General features: G+C 33.5%; 2 protein-coding genes across 2 annotated transcripts; both read left to right on the top strand.

Annotated features, from left to right (window-relative positions):
* The first annotated feature begins 331 nt into the window (after positions 1–331).
* On the top strand, positions 332–3,542 carry LOC130801935 (uncharacterized). The gene is made up of 2 exons (XM_057665892.1): positions 332–1,095; positions 2,681–3,542. Exons 1-2 carry the CDS (start codon positions 478–480, stop codon positions 3,308–3,310), a joined length of 1,248 nt encoding a protein of 415 aa, XP_057521875.1. The 5' UTR covers positions 332–477; the 3' UTR covers positions 3,311–3,542.
* Positions 3,543–11,395: 7,853 nt separating this feature from the next.
* On the top strand, positions 11,396–19,021 carry LOC130801934 (uncharacterized). The gene is made up of 3 exons (XM_057665891.1): positions 11,396–12,495; positions 13,349–13,637; positions 17,881–19,021. Exons 1-3 carry the CDS (start codon positions 11,941–11,943, stop codon positions 17,904–17,906), a joined length of 870 nt encoding a protein of 289 aa, XP_057521874.1. The 5' UTR covers positions 11,396–11,940; the 3' UTR covers positions 17,907–19,021.
* Positions 19,022–20,429: the final 1,408 nt, after the last annotated feature.

The following is a 20,429-nucleotide window of genomic DNA, read 5'->3' as shown; positions in this document are numbered from 1 at the left end:
CCATACGTATTTAATATTCTTCACATTTGGAATATTCTACCTTAAGGAGAGAGAAATTTAATCAATGTTTTTAACACATATTTACAAGATAAAATATATTCATGTGAGATCTCGTTAGATTCGTCTTAATGTATACTTTTTTATTATGAATTTTTTAATCTTTTATTATACGTATTTAGAAATATTGAGGTTTAAAATTTACATAGAGAACTGTGCAAAAAATAAATGAGAAAAACAAAAAGAAACAGAAGGAGTATTAATTAACAATATTCAGTAATATTAAAATAGGAGTATTATCCTACAAGGAAAAATATTCACTTCATAGAATTTGCAAATTTGACAATAATTATTGTGTGCATAATCACCGAAATCAATATGACAAGAAATTTCCCATACATTTTCCTTCCATTTCCTACCAATTAAACAAAAGCCTTATAAGTACTAGTTTTAAACAACGAAAACACCCTTCTCTTAAAAATGGAATTTTTCCAAAGAGCAAAGGTGTTCAGGCTAAAAAGCAGCCACCAGAGCAAGTACCTAACAGCTGACCAAGACGATGAAACAGTCAGGCAAAGCCGCGACAGCTCTTCACCAAACGCGCGTTGGTCGTTCGAGCTTGTCGAAGGAAAGTCTAATCTGATCCGTCTCAGGAGCTGCCGAAGCTGGAAATTCTTAGCCGCATCTGACGAGCAATTCCTACTAGGAATGACTGGAAAGCGAGTTGCTCAGCGACCTTGGTTCGGTCCCACGGTTGAATGGGAGCCAGTTAAAGAAGGTCCGTACATTAAACTTAAAAGTCATGGAGGAACATTCTTAAGAGCAAACAGAGGACCTCCTCCTTGGAGGAATACTATTACACATGATGTTCCTGGTCATTGGACTGTTTCTGATAGTATGATTATGTGGATTGTTGATATTATTGAGATTGATCATGGTTTAAATTGTTGTGATTTTGAATCTAAAGAGGAAATTAAGGGGAATAGTGTTTCTTGTTTTGCAAGTAATGGAATTGATCAGAATTGTTTTTCTAGAAGATCTGATTTGTCAAATGTTGATCGTGATGATAATCTTGCTGTAAACGCGTCTTCCGTGGAGGTAACTTCCTACACTAAATTAATTCTCAAACTTTTATTCAGAGCCGTCTTGAAAAATTTTGAGGTCCTGTAAAATTTTTATTTACGCCTTATTTATTAAAAAAATATTTATAATATTAATAAATTTAACATATTTTTCTTTTTATTAATTTTTTCATATACCAGAGAAAAAGGGAATTCGTGCGGTCGATCACGTCGCACAACTCAAAAAGACCCCCTGCTCCTATTTGCTTATAATGTTTTGGTACTAAATATGATAATCATGTGAATGATTTGTACTGTAAATTTTTATGAAATTGACTATGTCATTTCTATAGTAATTGAACTTTGATCATAAAAATTTCTAATGCGCATTTTTAAACGTTAATGTATTAGAATGAAATTTGGGAAGAAAATGAGATAATTGAAGGAGAAAAGCATAACCATTAAAATTGTCAAGAGATTTTTCTTATCAAAATTACACTAATTTTTTTATTATTATTCTTACTATTTAATATCGACTACCAAATAGATTCATTAATGCTATGCTGTATTGAAGGATTTGGAGGGGAAGGACAACAATGCATTTTGAAGGATTCTTCTTTAATTGGATATTAATTTAAAGGAAAATGAGAGGTGAAAGGAATAAACTCTTAATTTTACAAATAACCAAAATTTTTAAAAGGAGAAAAATTTAAAACAAAAATGAAATTTATGTTTCTTTTTCTTTACTTCTTTTCTGAACAAATAATGAGACTTCGCTCTTAAATCCCCGTACTATTTATTTTCTTTCCTTTCTCTCGCAATTAATGATGTCATTTATCCAACCATAGTGATGGTTTCATTTCATTTCCTTTATCCAAACATAAGGAACTTTCGCTTTTCTTCTTTTTCTATTCTTCTTAAATCTTTATTCAAACAGTGTAAATAATTATCAGTTAGACGAGTTTTGATAGTTGATATACGTCATCTAATGTTGGCGAGGTTTGGTGGTCAAATATACACAACCTCATCATTGTGATAGTAAGAAAGTTGTTTGATTGACTTTTGATATAACACACATCATTCGCAATTTTACATACTTTAATTTAAAATAGAGCAATTATAAATCTTTGGCCCCTTAAAAATAAATTAATAAAAAAGAAATTTTTATAAATTAAAAAAAATATTTGAAAAAAGAAGTAATACAAAAATACCCCTTGCAGAGAGTTGGCATTTGGCAATTCCCTCGGTCTTTCTCAAATTATCTTTGCTAGGCATAATGCTCATTGAACTTCACAATCACAATACTTAATTATCACACATTAATATGTTTTAAAGTGAAGGTGAGTGTAGAGCCGCCCTGTTCAAAACTTTTATTTAACGTCTTATTTATAGTAAATATATTTATTTTATTAACAAATTTAACATATTTCATTTTTGAAAAACTTTCATATTAAAAAAAAAGGAGGAGTCCTGTACGATCAATCACCTTGCGCACCCTTAAAGTCCCCTGTCAAGAGTATTGAGGGTTTGAAACCCACAAATTATATAGTGTGTTTTACTTAATTTTTTTTACATGCCATTGCTGGTACTGTGGCTAATATTATTATCATTTCAAAACCCAGAATTCAGCCTCCTTCAACAATCTAAAGTCAATGTTAGCAAGCTTAGATAGCATACATGACAGTGCAGAAGAAGAAAGAACAGCATCAAAAACAGAATTTAAGATGGCCAGAAGAACCTTTGAAGAACTAAACAACATGGAATTTCATGCCATCATATCTCTAGGACGATACAACGAGCTAAACAATGTAATAAACATGCTTACTAACATCCATGATGTTGATGATCTACAACAGAAACTAGAAAACATGAAGAATGATCATGACTTAGCCACTCAAGATTTAGCAGATTATGCTGCATTTGATAAGAACAGATTGAAGACGAAAACCGAACTCGATAAGGATTTGGCTAAGGCATGTGTGCTTGAGGCAACATTGGAGAAATGGTATGGAAATGAGTATGTGAATGCATCAACAGCTAAAAGAGAGGAGTTGATCCAAGAGTTTAAAGAAATAGATAGTAGTTTGAAGGCTGTGGAAGTGCTTAAGTCTAGAATAGAGAAGAAAACTAAGATAGTTGAGGATATTGAGGCTGATGAGGAATCATGGCTAGAAAGGAAAATTGAAGCTGAGAGGAAATTGATTAAAGTGGAGGAAGATTGGGTTAAAGTTAAGAGATTGGTCCGAAATTAATTATGTTTATATTATTAATTTAGATTAGCGTAGTTTAATATACTTTGTATTTGGAATTGTTCTTTATTGTGGGTTTTGAGATTGAGTTTTTATGAACATATTGTGATTTTATTAATGTATTTATCATTAATTGGAGGTGTAATGTATATTATAATGATTGGTGGATTTTTTTGAAACTTAGTACAATTCAGGGGAGTTGTAGTATTTTGGCTATTTATTATTATGAAATGATATTATGTTGGAAAAATTGCTAGTGAATAAAATAATTTTTTTTTTTAATTTTAATATTGATTTTAGGTTAACAGTAAATAATAATAATTTAAGGAGTGTTTGCTTAGAATGATATCAATTATTGTTTGAATAAAAGTTGAAATTATTTTAGAAAAATACTCTTTAAGTTGGTATTATTTATAATTAATCAAAAGTTAATTTATTGTAGGAAGAAAGGTCAACAAAAATTTGAATTATAAATTCATGATAATTTATTTAATATCGTAATCATATCATTTCAAACTTTCAATTGTGACCTATTAGTTAGAAATTATGGCAAGCTTGGAAAAATGAGACTGCGTGAATGTTGTTAAGAGTTCTAGATATTTGATATCGGGTGATTAAATTTTGACTTTTAGTTTAATAGTTGATAAAAAGTGAATATAAACGCTTGGTGAAACCAACTAACAACCAATAATTAATTTTTGAATATCCAAGTAATGCTATTAATTAGTTGGACACATTGGCACCTATTTTGTGGAAGAATATGCATTTATTTTTTTCAAGTTCAATATATGCATTAAACTATCATTATACATCCTTTCAAGAAAAAAAATTCCCATTATACATTATATATATCCTATTTTTTCCAGATTAGTAAGAAAACCCTTCCTTTTTTATAATCTTTCCATATTTTACAGATTTTATGAGTGAATGTCTTTTTCTAACAGATCAATATTGAAAACAACGTCCTCTTAATTCTTATCCTTATACACCTTTCCATTAATATAAGTGGCCCCAGCTAGGCTCTCACTAGGTTGAGATTTTGATAATGATGGTGTAATCAATATTACTAATATGAGTTATTGCTGACAAGTATTAGTTCTTACAGCAAGTTTCCAGATGTGAACATCGTTGATGTTCTAATATTTACACTTAAGGATGGCAATGGGTCGGATCTGGACCAGGTTCATGTGGACCCGGATCCAGATCCGTTTTCAAGAACCAGATTTAGATCCAGACTCGGATCCGCAGTTTCAGTTTTGCAAGACCCAGATCCGGATCAGTAGATACTGCGGATCCAGTATCGGATCCGGGAACAAAACGGGTCTGACTTGTTTTTGCTTTTTTTTTTTTACTTTTGAATGGTGTTGAGATTGCAATAAAGCTATATTTATAGACTAATGATAATAATATGTATAATTTCACAATCGATCACCTAAAAAAACATTATACAACTTAAAATTGTCTTGAAAATATCCAACGAGCACATTAAAGTTGTTTGTTACATAAATAAACATAGCCAATACATAATTTTTCATTTAAAATAACGTAATATAATTCATGTTCTTAGTCATCCAATCTTTCAAATTTGTCAAAATTCTTCAACACTAACATCATCAAGACTGTGTCGGAAACCCGCGATGACTGTGAGGAGGCCGCTTGTCAGGAGGGAGGAGTCGTGCCGTGGCCGTGGGAGTTGGAAATTGGATTCGGGGATTAGGGTTTGTGTGAGAGTAGGAGACAGGGAGTCTGGGAGGCAGACAGGCAGTATCTCGCAGGGTCAGGGAGTATGTATGGCGTATGGGTAATTGGATATTGGAATTGAATATAAGTTTTCAACATATTATTAGAAGATTATATATATTAAATAAAATTAATATATAAAAAAATACAACAGGTCCTCCAGATCCGCAGGTCCGGGTCTGGGTATTTTTTTAAGATCCAGATCGGACCCGTGAAATGTAAACGGATCCGAATCCGTCGGGTCTATTTTTAAAGGATCCAGATCCGTTAAAACGGATACGGATCCACGGATCCGGGTCGGGTCCAATACCCATTGTTATCCCTACACCTAGTGATGGCCATGGGCGGGATATCTGGAACAGGTCCAAACCGTTAAGGTCCCAAAAAAATTCTTACCAGCCCGTGGAACACTTAGCAAGAACTAGCCCAACTCAGACTATGGCTAATACTATTTTTTCCTTCTTTTTAGTAAATATTTAATAACGATTGACTAGCAATTAATTTCGAGAGTAATCAACATAGGTACTTCCACATTATTATAATATTTTTTATATGATATTTTGTACTTATATTTAAAGAAAAAAAGTTTGAACCGATTGTTTGACCCGTCCAACCTAGGAGTTAAACAGCTAAGAACTGCTTTTTGAACCGCCAAGGAATTACCTATATACACCTAGAATCGGAACTGCCCAACAGCTAGAATTAGGTTTAAGTTATTAGGAACTAGAACCAAAACTAGAACCGACCCAACCAGGACCGTGGCTATACACGTAATTAAACTAATATACTTCTACTTCTTTCGTTCCAAAATGCTTGCTACATCACGTTATTGATACCAGTTATCGTTCAAATTTATTTTTATATATTTTTATGATTAATTTATACTTTCTCCGTTTTACTACATTTGTTACATTTGACCTTTTATGCAATTCAATTTATTATTTTAATTATATATATATATATATAATTAAAATAACAAATTGGATTGCATAAAAGGTCAAATGTAACAAATGTAGTAAAACGGAGAAAGTATAAATTAATCATAAAAATATATGCATAAAGAATTGGTAAGACGAGACCGATCCATTTAGTTAGTGACACTAAATGGTATTAATTGGAATCATTTATAGTGTAAAATTTCATTAAAAAATTCCATGTCATTTCCATGGTGATGAAACTTTGATCACAAAAAAAAAATTTGTTTAAAAATTTCCATTACCACCTAATACCACCTCTCCCAGATAATGCATTGGAATGAATTTTATAAAGAAAATAAGATAATTGAAGTTGGACAAGTATGACTATCAAGATAGTCAAGAGATTTTTCAACTAAAATTACAATAGTTTTTAGTCCTGTTACTACCTTTTATTACCATTTATCAAACGAGTCGGACGTAATTTTCCTGTTGCTTATGATATTTGTTGAGATCATATTTCCCCCTAAATTTGCAGTTTATTAAGAAAGTTGACAAAGTGAGCATGATTAAATTAATTTTCCAAATATTGTTCATTCTGGCTTCGAGTTACGACTTCCTTCGTTGCAAAGTCAAATACATAAAGTAGTCATTTGTACAAGGAAAAATGGAGTTCTTCAAAAGAAAGGTGTTCCTATATAGGGTTGCAAATATATGGTAAGACTTTCAAAAGTAGTCATTTCTCACGCAATTATATCCACATTTTCCTTGTACATATTTTGTCTTGAATGAACGCATGGTAATTTATAAATACTCTGTTCAAATTGGAAATTTTGATCTAGTCCGACAATAAAATCAACAACGATAACGTAATGTTCGACTCGACATAAAATGTGATATTTTTACACTGATGAAATTGTTGTACTACATTGATTTGGAAACTTATATACTTTATTAAAGCTAAAACATGTACTCAGTTTGTTGTCACTATTACCGGTAAAGAATAAACATAGACATATCAAATCTCAAGTATATTTTTTTGAATGATTTGTCTAAGGGGTGTTGGAAAATAAAAAATTTTATTTTTGGTGTTCTCTAAAACTTAATTCCCAAAATAGTGTTTTTATAGGTAAAGAGTTTTACTAAGCTAAAATATTTAGTTTGGAAATCATATCCTAACAATTAACTTCATAAATTGTAGTCATAATGTTATTGTCTTATATTTTTGGATCTATGAATAAGAATATTATTATGTTACTTGTATAATAACAAATCTGTCACAACTCTACGGTAAACGGTTGATGTTACTATGCTTTGACAATACGAATATTAAAATATGCTATGTTGATGTTTAATTTGTTAGTCAATCAGTCAATAAGAATATTACTGTGCTACGTTGTTGTTTACTTTGTCAGTCAATTTATCAATTGACTCTGTTATGCAATTCATCAATTGTCGGTACAACAATGATTGCTATTACACTTAATTATCCATTGTTAATACACTCACAGTTTATGGTAATTGATAGTATACGAAGAAGATGGTAGCATTCACATCAAATTGCTACTTTTTTTTATCAAAGTTTGCATCTCTTTTTTATATTAACAACAGATTACAAGGATAATGCTACCTTCATTTAGAGGTAGCCTTGCACATTGCATATTTGTTAAACTGTTATATTTTTTTGTAAGAGAATTTTTGTTAAAATTGGTAATAGTAAATGTGGGTTTTCGCTTGGTCTGACAGGTCTTTTTGGCTTTAGTCATTTGTAAAGTCACACAAGTTCTATGACAGCCTCAACCAATTTGCAAATTAAGGATAGTAGTTTCGAAAAACATCTTTATTAATTTTGACTTTTGGACTTGATTGAGATTTATGGTTGTATGTAGAAGTATTTTTTGGGCATCTGGCTCTTTCAGTAATACTTGTGGGAACTTTTTCAATTTTTTTAACACATATATTTGCTTGACAAAACAGCATTATCCTAGTGAGGTTTGGAATTACCAAACCAAAGCAATATAACTTAGTAAAAGTATTTATTTATATGAACACCATTTTGGAAATTAATTTTTAGGGAATACTAAAGTCGGAATTTTTTTATTTTTCAACCCCAGATAGGCAAATCACTCAATTTTTTTTTTTTTTTGTTTTACTTCCAATACAATTGCGCTTTTTACCAAAATACAATTAGTGCATTTTGAGAGGAACAAAGAGAGTACCTTCTTAATTAAAATGTTAGTGCTAGAAGACTAATGAGCCCATGCTTTTTCTCAACTAAAACACGCCGAATTCTATTAACTTGACATATCTTTTGGACAAATCAAAGAATTATTGAATTAAGCACCCAAGAACCATTCCATTCCCTTAGACTTTAATAAGATAATGACAAATCAAGCACATAAAAACCCCTTGTTGTGCGACAGCGGAAGCAACGTCGACAAACAATAATAAAACAATAAGAAATTCAATGCAAACAATAAAGAAATGACACAAGAGATTTAACGTGGTTCACTATCAATGTGATAGCTACGTCCACCAACACCGAGATCAAATAATTTCACTATGATCGCAAAGAATTTACAAAATGAATTACAATCACACTCACAAATTATAATGGCTTTCTTGTGATCTCTCTCAATTTGTGAATCATAATGTATTAACCCTAAAATGAGAGTTTATATACTAATGCCCAATAAAAGGAAGTTATTACATAATAAACACAAAGTAACCGGCCAGAAAGACACCTCCCGTGTACAACTACGTGAGCCGCGAAATGAAGACAGATTGCACTCCACGCCCCGTGGACCTGGGCAGCAGCTCCTCCGCGCCCCGCGGACTACCTTTTTGACCCATATTCATCTTCTTCAATGGTGCTTGCTAGTTTGAGTCACCATTAACAACACCCCTGCTCTTTCGAATAGACTACTTCAATAAAGAAAATTGATCAGCCTCAAAAGCCATCACAACAGGTGCATGGTAGCAGGACCAGACGGTGTATCAGTCAAGCAAACCAAAAATGGTAACACCAAGCAGGCCTGTGTTGGCAGTTGAGAGTGTCTAAGACAAGCCCAACATGGTTCTTCATAGAAGGTGTCACGACAACTTCCTAACGGCGACAGAGGAGCCATTCCTATTAGGCTGGGCAGGTAAAAAAGTCTAGCAGACCGTGCAGTCTGAGACCAACCTATCAATACTATGGGATCCCATAAGCGAAGAGTTTTAAGTTAAGGAACCCATTGACAAGAAAGTTCTTAAGGGCAAATACAAGAACCCAGTTGTTAAAACTAGTGCCAATAATCTTAACAATGACGTTAGCTTTGAACATTTAATTGAACATGCTTTGTCTTGTACTTTGGAGAGGGTCGATAAAGATGTGTTGTATATGGGTGGTTTTAGGTTTGGAGCGATTGATGAGATTTGCTTGATTAAAGCAACAAGAAGAGAAGCAAATTGTGAGTGGTTCGACCAGGCACTCAATCGAGCAGTTGTAGCTGATCGGTCGAGCGGTGTTGGCTCGGTCGAGCAGAATGTCCAGAACAAGTTAGTAGCTTCATTGGAAGCTCGCTCGATTGACCCATTACCGAGCAAGGTAGTGGCTCGATCGAGCGGTAGTCGAGCAGACTACATTGGATCATGTTTTTGGTCAGAATTTGTAGTGATTATGCAATAATGTGGTGCATTACTCTATTGTTTATTGTAATGTTTATTGTTATAGTTAATAGGGGTATTAAAAGTGCTTTATAGTGAGTAATTGAGAGATCTAAGAATGATACTCACCTTCCACTATAAAAGGGAGTATCAAACAAAGGCCACCACAAATACACATATTGTTGAGAGGGCTATTGCATTGTTAGAAACTTGAGAGTGTTGATCTTGAGAGATTGTTCTCAAGAGAAGGGGAGGTTTATTATACTTGTAATTGTTGAATTCAATATAATAAACTACATTTGAGGGGGAGATATCCAAGATACCTCATAAAACACTTGTGTTCATCTTTGCATTATATTTTTCATTTGTTTTTCATTGTTGAACCTCTTTGAGGCTTTCATTTCACCCGCCATGGAAGGACACTGCGACAGTCGATGACCCTGAGAGGAAACCGATGCAGGATTGGGTGTTGTGGGTGGTAGATGTTCTAGGTGATGATGCAGCAGTTGAGGATTTTGATAGATGTTCTTGGCGTAGGAACTCTAAGTCATTACCTCATAGCAGTCATATTAGTGTTGTTCATAATAAGTTGACAGCATTGAAAAAGGCTACATTTGCATATGATTGTAACAATTCTTATTTCATGGCATATAATCTAGCACGTTATGATAGTTTATCTTCGTCAATAGAGTAAGATAGTGATCGTTCGATATCACCACATTCTTCTACATCTTCGCTTCTAATGTAGGAGCTTACAAGGTACATGTTTTTGCTAATCGTTTTACAAAATAGGTTCGAAAAATGAGGATTTTGTTCTTTTCTTATGATCAATTATGGATTCAATTAGGCTTACGTACTAAGATTAGGCTTGTTTGAGGTTGACTCTTACTCAATTTCGAATACAATCTCCATTTAGACTGTCCAAAGTACAATTTCTTTGATATCATAATCTCAAAAATTGAAAAGAAAAATTGGGGAAATGACAAACTAAACATTTCATTATAATCTTATTGACGTGATGTCACTTGATAAAATACCTTTAAAATGTATAGTAAATGCCAGATTAGGGCCGTCTCCTTCAAATTTTGGGGTCTAGTGCCAAAGATATAAAAGTTCCAAAAAATTTAAGGCGTAATAATAATATAATATCTCTTTTATTTTGTACTGTTGATATTTTTTAACTATTTTATAAAAAAATCTTAATAACTCATATATTGCATAGCAAAAATCTAAATTGTACCAAAATTATATTCAAGTTAATTTCAACATTTGTGTATGAAAATATATTAAAAGCCTTAAAAAAAAGTAGGTTCCTGAATGACAGCCCACTTTGTCCGTGCTAATCGACGGTCATGTTTAATATGTGTCAAGGTGCATTAAGATTGTAACAAATGGTTAGGGTTATAATTGTCGTACATGTGTATATTGACTATTGAATTCTCATAAAATGTATATTGTTTTAGTTTTTAGGAGAGCTAAATATTTTTTAAAAAAAAATAACTAAAAATAAATATTAATTACATTGGTACAACATATTTTATCTTGAAATCATAAATTGCTTTTTTTAAAATTAAATTTTATATTTGTCAATGAACTTTAAGACTACTTTAATATGTCAATAATTCTATTTTTTGTTTGTCTTTTTTATTTCATGACGATTTTCTTTATATTATTTACACAACTTCTTTTAATTTTTTTTAATGATTTCTTTGAATTTCCTCGACATTTCTATAATATTTGTATCATAAATAGCATAAGATATTTTGTCATAAAATTAAATCTGATAACCAAATCAAGACTCAAGAGCACGTAACACCCATGAAATAATCAAAAAGCAAATGAAAATCATCTCAAATACGGCAAAGCCGACATATATACACGTTAAATCCACGCCAAAACTCCCTCCATTTCCATCTTTTTCTATCTGTCTCCATCCAATCATTACTTAATTTCAAGACCGTTTAAAATTTTCGTATCCATCCTTCGAACTCCCACAACAATCTCCCCAGTCTCCAACTCAAATCCCTAGAAATCCAATTCGATTCGATTCGATTACCTATAAATTTTTTTTCAATCCCCAATTATCATTTTCTGTAATTTCATTTTTATTTCTCACAGCCCTTTTAAATCGATTGAATATTGTAGTTGAAATATCAAATCACCAACAATCAAAATTTTCAAATTCATATTAATTGATTGATTTCAAATCACCAACAATCAAAATTTTCAAATTCATATTAATTGATTGATTTCAAATCACCAACAATCAAAATTTTCAAATTCATATTAATTGATTGATTTCTGTGTGTTTATCGGCAAAAACAGAGTTGGATGGACCTATTCCAGAATGCGAAAACAGTAAAACTACGAAGCCATCACGACAAGTATCTCTTAGCAGATGACGATGGAGAAAAAGTATGCCAAGACCGCCATGGCGGATCAAAGTACGCGAGGTGGACAGTAGAGTATGTTAAATCCTACGAAGGTGTCGGCCTGGTTCGATTTAAGAGCTGTTACAACAAATATTTAACAGCAACGGATGACGATTTTTTGTTAGGAGTAACAGGTAAGAAGGTAAAGCAAACTATTCCCAGGCGATTGGATTCATCAATTGAATGGGAACCTATTAGAGACGGGATGCATGTCAAGTTCAAAACGAGATATGGAAATTTTTTGAGGGCGAATGGTGGGCTTCCGCCATGGAGGAATTCCATAACACATGATGTTCCTAGTAGGAGTCATACGCAAGATTGGATTTTATGGGAGATGGAGGTTCTAGAGGTTTATCCGGAATCGAAGGATGGGGAAAGTGAAGATAAGGAGAAGCCTAAGTTCGAGAGGTGCGAGTCTGAGTATGATCCTTCTTCTTGGGTTTCTCATTCTCGGGTGAGTCCTTTTTACATTTTATTTGAATGTTTTTATTTTTTAAACTTTTCCTTATGAATGGTATTTGGGTGTGAACTTGCAGTATTCTGTATGGGTCAATTGAAAATAACTCCTTGGTTTATGGCAATCATGCTTGGTCTTAAGAGTCGAATCATTTGATTGAAAATTCTATTAATATTTAAATGTGTAACATGTCACCCAAAGCCTAGCATCCTTACCTTATAGCAATCTGGAGGCCTGGATTCGCCAATGTCATTCTCAGTAACAGTGACATCTTATCCATCTAATTTGGGTCACTAATGGAATTGAGGTAATGGAATGGATTGAATGGAATGGAATTGAATGGAATTGATTCTGTAACTCACATGAAGAATTGATTACCGCAATGGTTTCTATCTGCCATTTGCTATTGATGTGGAGTCATCACTAATTATAAACTCATATGGCTTATATATGATCAATTATCTATTTCTGAAGATCTTTTACTGCATGGAATTTTAAACATAAAGTATTGATGAAATCATAATATATATATAATATATAAATAAATGATAAGTTAAGTGGTTTGTTAGATAATTTTAATGAATAGAAACTAGGATTGGTTGAATGTATGATTTGTTAATTGTTATATGGTTCTAATATAATAACAGAAAGATTAAGTAGGAGTGGCTATAAAGAGGATTTGAATTGTTTGAATCATTGCCTTTATCAATGTACAAATTCAGAAGGAAAGAAACTATGAAATCACGCTCGTTTATGATGACACATCTGGACTCAATAATGACTCATGCTTATCGTCAAGTGTATAATTGATATATGAGTTTATTTGAACATTTTCGACATTTTATTGCAGCGTAATGAGCTTGGTGGATCAAATGTAAAAAATGAAGGCCGCATGATACATTATAATGTAGTGGGCGATGATGGAAATATTGTTGATGAAGCTGCTGGTGAACTTTCTTTGATTTTCACAGGAACTGGGTTACCGGAGCTGACTCAATTGCTGGAGGAAGAGACTGGGTTGGCTGAAGTTACATTATGCTCACGTAGTCCTTTGAATGGAAAGCTGTATCCAATGCGGCTGGCTCTTCCACCTAATCATGTGAAATTGCATGTTTATGTTGTACCTTCATCTTCCAAAGGTTAGCTTCAGATTTTACCTTGATGTTGCAATCTGGTTTTGCATTATACTGATGAAAAACAAGATGATGAACACAAAGAAACAATGAGCAAATGAACACATAGTGTTTATGAGGTATCTTGTATACCTCCTCCTCAAATGAAGTTTATTTATAATGATTCAACAATACAATATAAATAACCCTGTTCTATCTTGAGAATAACCTCTCAAGATCACAATATTAATTCAAGGAAGAACACTCTTAAGTTTCTTACAATGAAATAGCCCTCTTATAAGTTTGTGTGTGTGGTGATTTGTTGTATGAATGATGTATCCTTTTATAGAGGAAGAATATATCATTCTAGAACTATTCATAACTCACCATCAAAGCACACAATTAACACCCATAATAATGTATAGAAATAAACATTACATTAACATAGCATTAAACAAGGAGTTACACAACTTTTCAATGCCTTTCACGTAGCAAAACTGACCATAATGGAATCCGAGGCAGAGTGCTAGAACGAGCATAGCATGTACTCGAACAAGCACTCAGTTCATAACCCTTTGACTTGATGTAGCACTCTGTGCTCGAACGAGCATCGCTCTTTAGCCCACTTCTGACTTTGATTCTTTGTTGCCTCGGGCGCACAACCTTCTTCCCATTCCTTGAATTGTTCAAAGGACGGTTCCACCCTTTAGTGAAGCCCCATTTGTCCCACATCGATCACCTCATTGATCGTTCCAAACACCAAATCACTTCCAATTGACACATCCTCAAAGTTTTTCGCCAAAGTACAAGTTAATACATGTTTGGTCAAATGTTCAAGGTCATGAGTTTTGACACTTGCACTAACACATGTTTATCTGTCTTGTCGTGGCTGTATTTTGCTAAATTTCTTTTGAGTAGGTTTATCATCTGAATTTTTTCCCTAAACTAAGATGGAGTCAGTTATGGTGAATCTCGTATGGCATTTGCTTTTCTGCCAATATTACATTTGCATTTTTGTGTCACCTAACATTATCATGTTTAGTTGACTTGGACTAATGATGGGGATTTGTATATAGTTGTGTTAGCCAAAAAGCAAGTTGTTAGAGTGCTAAATTTCGAAATTTTTCAACTTAGAATTTAATGCTATACCGGTTAAATATTATGGCTTGAAGTGTATTAATGAACATTACAAATTTGAATGCTGAATTTAATGAGGTTAACCAATTTGACTATATCATCTTCCTAGGCTAGTGCTTTGTATTGTGTTTAAAGGGTAATGGAGCTTATAGCTCATTGATACAATGTGATTATTATAATGGAGATAATATGTGTGGAGGAAGATAAGGAGAGGGAGACAAAATTACGAATCGAAATGACCATGGAGACTAGAGAGATACATGAAGCTCAAGCCTTGAACATGGCGAAGGATTGAGCTAAATTAGATGTTACAACACAGAAGACAAAACATATGGGCACATTTATAGGGAAAAGGGGTAAGTCCAATGTGCACACTTCAATCCCCAATGTTCCAAAGTCTAAATACACCAAGACAAAGGTCAAGCATCTTTGTTCTTACCAAAGCTTGACATCAACATCATAAAGTATCTTGGGCACCCTTTCCAAGCTTTAACAAATTCGAATACTACATTTACCAAATAAGACATTCAAAAACTTGACCATAACGCATGTCAGGTAATCAACCAAATAGCTTAATCCGAACTTTTTTTCTTCTTCATAAAAATCGATCAAAGCTTCCTAAACAATGAATCTAAATATTTGACTCACGTCACATTACCAACACGGATTTAACTGTATTTCTAGACATTTGCGGACTGAAAGAATTATTAGTACCGTACAAAATAAAAGTAGGGCAGATGCATACTATTTGCAGTTGCAGCATACAGGTGATGAGTTTAAACAATTAGTTAACAGGATTGAATGAGTCGTTGAAAGCAGGGGGAAATTAAGAGAACTGGATATACATACGTGAAAGAAGTTTTTGTTGCAAAGGATTAATGTGTTATAATTATTGAACTTAATGTGTTGAAAGTCGTGACTTGATTCACCCAAAATTTGTAACTATTTTTAGTGAGGCTTTGGATTTTATGTTTTTGAGTATCAAACATTGAGTATTGGTGCTGTGGATAATAGTAAACCTTGGTGAAGGAGTCCCAGGATATTAAGAGGTTGTTGTCAAGTATGGGACGAGTGTTTACCGCTTTGAGCATTGTGGAGCATTAGGCATTGGTTTGATGAGCAATCACGTGATGATGCACAGCCACTGCTTGAACAAGCAAGTATCTAGCTTGAATGACCAGCCTTGAAAACAAGAGACAAGCTGCCTCTTGCTACTGTTTGAATGAGGCAACCTTTGCTGGTGCCTACATTCTTTTTCTTCCAGACTTTTGTGCACTCTTATTTAGCCCCTAGGCCTATATATATGGATATATGTGAGCATTGTAACTGTAAGCCTACGCCTTCTTTGTTCTTACTCAGCTTAGTTCTCTCTCTCTCTCTCTCTCTCTCTCTCTCTCTCTCTTTGTAATACCTTCACTAGTGAGCTTTGAATCCAATCCTTTAAACATATTAACACAAACATATGGGAGGATGCAGTCATCTTTGGTGAACCTCGTTAAATTTGGTGTGCTTGTTTAGTTTATTTATTGAATTTTTTCATGTTGTTACTTGCACTAGTTTTCTATTTCATTAGTTACACATTACCTTCATTAGTGAGCTTTGAACTAAATCCTTAAAACACATTATTACAAACAATAGACATGGAGGATGTAGTCATTTTTGGTAAACCTCATTAAATTTGGTGTGCTTGTTTAGTTCATTTATTGCATCTTTTCATCTTGTTACTTGCACTAGTCACTTCATCAGTTACTAACGTTTTTAATATCATATACTTCAAAACTGGGATACAAGATGCTTTTAAAAAACTTTTCTATCGTTTTTGAATTTTAGAATGGGTTCAGTTGAACCCATTGAACTCATAATAAAACTGCCAATAATGAGAACTACAATGGAGGATTATGTCATATAGCAGATAGTGTTACCTTCGTTATTTTAATTTGAGTTAAAGTGTTTATTTTCGAAGAGTAGAAAACTAATATAAGTAGGGAAAGGGTAAATGAGGAAGGCGTCAAATATTTTGTAGATACAATAGTGAGTTCATAGTCATTCCTGGGAGACTAACTAGCTTCTTGAATGCTTGTAATATCTTTACACTGTAATTCTCCAATTATAATCTTGAATTACATCAAGATATACAACATTTGTCTTTACATTTATATCTCATTCACACCATTATTGCATTTTCCTATACATCAGCTACTTTCTTATTTCTAGATATTGCTCACTACCATGCCATTTTCTTTAATGGTCATGCTAATTCTACTTCAATCATCTCTTGACAAGTATAATGGTCATGTTAATTCTACTTCAATCATCTCATTTTCTTTACTTAATTTGTTCCAATGCATTATCATTTTAAAAGATGGTATTAGAGTGCAATGGAAAATTAAGAACAAAAAAGCTTTTTAAAGATCAAAGTTTCATCAATTTAGCAAAGACATGGTACATTTAACGAAAATTTACACTACTAATCATTCTCATTACCATCATTTACTACCAAAAATCAAACGCACTGTAATTCTAATGCGTAATAATTATTATACCCGTGGATACATCTTGAAGCCTATTGTTTTTAATGCATGTAGTATGCAATTAATATTCCTTTACCCAATACCTGCTTCCATCTAGCCAGGGTCTGGTGATATTGACCCTTTGCTTTCATTCCCCTTGGTTTAGTTTAAAAACTTTTGTTGTTTTAACATTTTAATTTTTTTCTCATTAGTCACATTCCATCAATAACTAGTAAGACACAATTTCTCGTCAGTCTTTTACACAAGTAGTTATTTGTAAAGTCGGACCTCTTTAATATTAAACACTACTAAAGATTTATCCCGTGAGGCTGTGACCTTCACTCAAAATCAAGTGTTGAATTTTGGCTATAAAGCTTAGAAGCTCTCTTATCAACTAAATAAAAAGTGAAGATATAGGTCTTCGAGGTAAAATGTGAAATGAAGAGTCCAAGTGACATATTGCCGAACTTTGGGGTTCTTCTGCGCATGCTCCCTTCTTTCTGTGTTCGTGTTTGATTTTCTACTGTGTTTAAGATGTTGTATATTGTAGTTCGTTAGCATAAAACTACTGTCAATCAAAAATGTATCCAAAAGACGACTAAGTTGTTACCTTAAATTATCAGCTGCAGCAGAGTTTGGTGCGAGTTGAGACTCAGAGAATGGGGCTGTCGATTTTGTGTCATTGGAGTTTTACTAAATGCAGTTGGAGCTTTCAGGACAGAAGTGTAATCAAGCTTTCTGGACTTGCAAGATCAAGTGCTTATGTGCTAGTTACAGGATTTCACTCATTCCAGGCAGCTTAAGTATCATTTTGTTAAATTCAATGTCTTGAAAATGTAGTGTATTCTGAATACTTTTATGCATGAGAAAATTCTTCATGGATTGTAAAAATTTATGCATCACAGTTAGGCATGGCCACGGTCCGGGTTGGGCCGGTTCCGTTCCGGTTCCACCCGGTTCCGGTTCCGGTTCCATATGGAACCTGTCGCGACCGGTTTCGGTTCCGGTTCCGGGCGGTTCCAACTCACGGGACGGGCGGGTCGGACCATCGGTTCCATTTTTTTTTTTCTTTAAATATTTATATAATAAAAAAATACTATAATATTGCGGACGTACCTTTGATGATTACTTGATTATTAGCGAAATTCATTGCTTGTCAAGTTGTCATCGTTATTAAAATATTTACTAAAATGAAAAAAATAAATTAATAAGAAACGAATCAATGATAATGTCGATAAAGATGATTAATAAAAAAAGAGGGAGAAAATGGACTTGAACCTAGTACCCAAATGAATACTAAGCTGCCTACGTATCCCGAAGGAATCAAAGCCCACGTAGTTCTTTGTCATACCTTTTATTTATAGTTGTTGAATGTTGATTTATCGTTGCCCGATTGATTCTATTCGTCTTCGTCATCATCATCTGGTTGGTTAGATGCTTCCGCTGACTCTCCTCCTGACAATGATGCAGATGTATCCATCATCATCCATGGATCATCATCATCGTCTTGATCATCATCATTCCTTAGTCCTTGTGTTCGAATCTCCGCTTGATCCCAATCTTTCTTGCAAACACATATTTGAATACTATGTGGAGCAAGACGAGATCTCTTTTCGTCTAAAACTCTTCTACCTGCACTAAAAGCAAACTCCGACGCAATTGTTGACGCAGGAATTGCAAGGATATCCTTTGCAATTCTTGATAAAATGGGAAATTTTACAGATTTTTCTTTCCACCACTCTAAAATATTATATCTACCTTGGTCAATTTCAAAGTGGTGTTTAAGATAACTATCTAATTCTAAATATGAGGTGGAGGGTGAAGAAGAAGATGATCCTACAAAACTATCATCTTGACTCATTATATTAGCTATTACCGAATTATAATAAGAGGGACGTGCCGAAACGCTAGCACGCCTAGACGTATCGCGTTTTGGGTTATACACTAGCATAATAATCATAGAGTTCTGCTAAATATTTTTTACATGTTCTAACATAATTATGTACATCAGTAGGCGGGCGATATAACGATTGGTAGTAAAATCCAATTACTTTAGTAAGGACTTCAGTTTTAAAACATGGGTCTAAAATGGTTGCAATTCCATAAATATAAGGAAAATCGGAAAAATATGTCTTCCATTTATCCATCATATCTGCAAGAATCGGCTTCAAATATGGGTTAGTATCATCATGCGTATGTTTAAGGAGATGATAAAAAATAGTAATACACTCATTTATTACTAAGTGAACGTTCGGTTCATAAACGTATGAAAAAATCTTAGTTGCGTGGTCATACGCTTCTAATATTTTATGTACACCTATAGCTAATTCCCATGTGTCATTAGCTATATAGCTATCTGTACACTCACTATACAGTTGTGTTATAACTAGACAATAAGCAATCGCCTTTCTTAATAAATCGTTGGTTGAGCCCCAACGTGTAGGAGTATCTAATGACCAGTACACTTTTTTTAGTTGATATTGGTCACATAATTGTTTATATCGTCTCTTTATTTTTCCAATCCTAAGCCACTTCACTATATCTCTAATTGGATCTAATAAATCGCTTAATTGTTTTATACCTGCTTGGCAAGATAAGTTAACTATATGAGCACAACAACGTATGTGTAATAAGCTACCCCCAAGGATAAAACTAAATGCAGGTTCGTTATACAAAAGTTCTATACATTTAATGTTAGCGGTTGCATTATCAGTAGAACAACAAAATATCTTATCTAATAAGTTCCATTCTCTACATATCTCTACTAATCTATATTTTATGTTTTCACCCGTATGTCTTTCTAGCATTGTCTCAAAAGCAATTATTAAAAGACTAATTATGTAATTAAGAGAATAATTGCGTAATTAAGTAATTAAGTAGAGAGAGTAAGTAGAGAGAGTAGGAGAAGAGATGAGTTGTGAATGAAAATGATTGAAAGTGGTGGTATTTATAGAAAAATCCCAACGGCTATAAACGGCTAGTTTCCAACGGCTCTTTTCACGGTTCCATGGAACCGGTGGGCCGGTTCACCCGGACCGGTCCCGGTTCCGATTCCGGTTCCGGTTCCATAGAACCATTGGACCGGTTCCGGTTCCATGGAACCGTTGGACCGGTTCAACCGGACCGGTTCCGGTTCCTGTTCCAACCCGCGGTTCTTAGGTCCGGTTCATGC

The sequence above is a fragment of the Amaranthus tricolor genome, chromosome 15 (assembly GCF_026212465.1).
Source record: "Amaranthus tricolor cultivar Red isolate AtriRed21 chromosome 15, ASM2621246v1, whole genome shotgun sequence".
In the NCBI taxonomy this organism is placed as follows: domain Eukaryota; kingdom Viridiplantae; phylum Streptophyta; class Magnoliopsida; order Caryophyllales; family Amaranthaceae; genus Amaranthus; species Amaranthus tricolor.
Note: the sequence above shows the minus strand (reverse complement) of the source record. Positions and strands in the feature narration are given on the sequence as shown.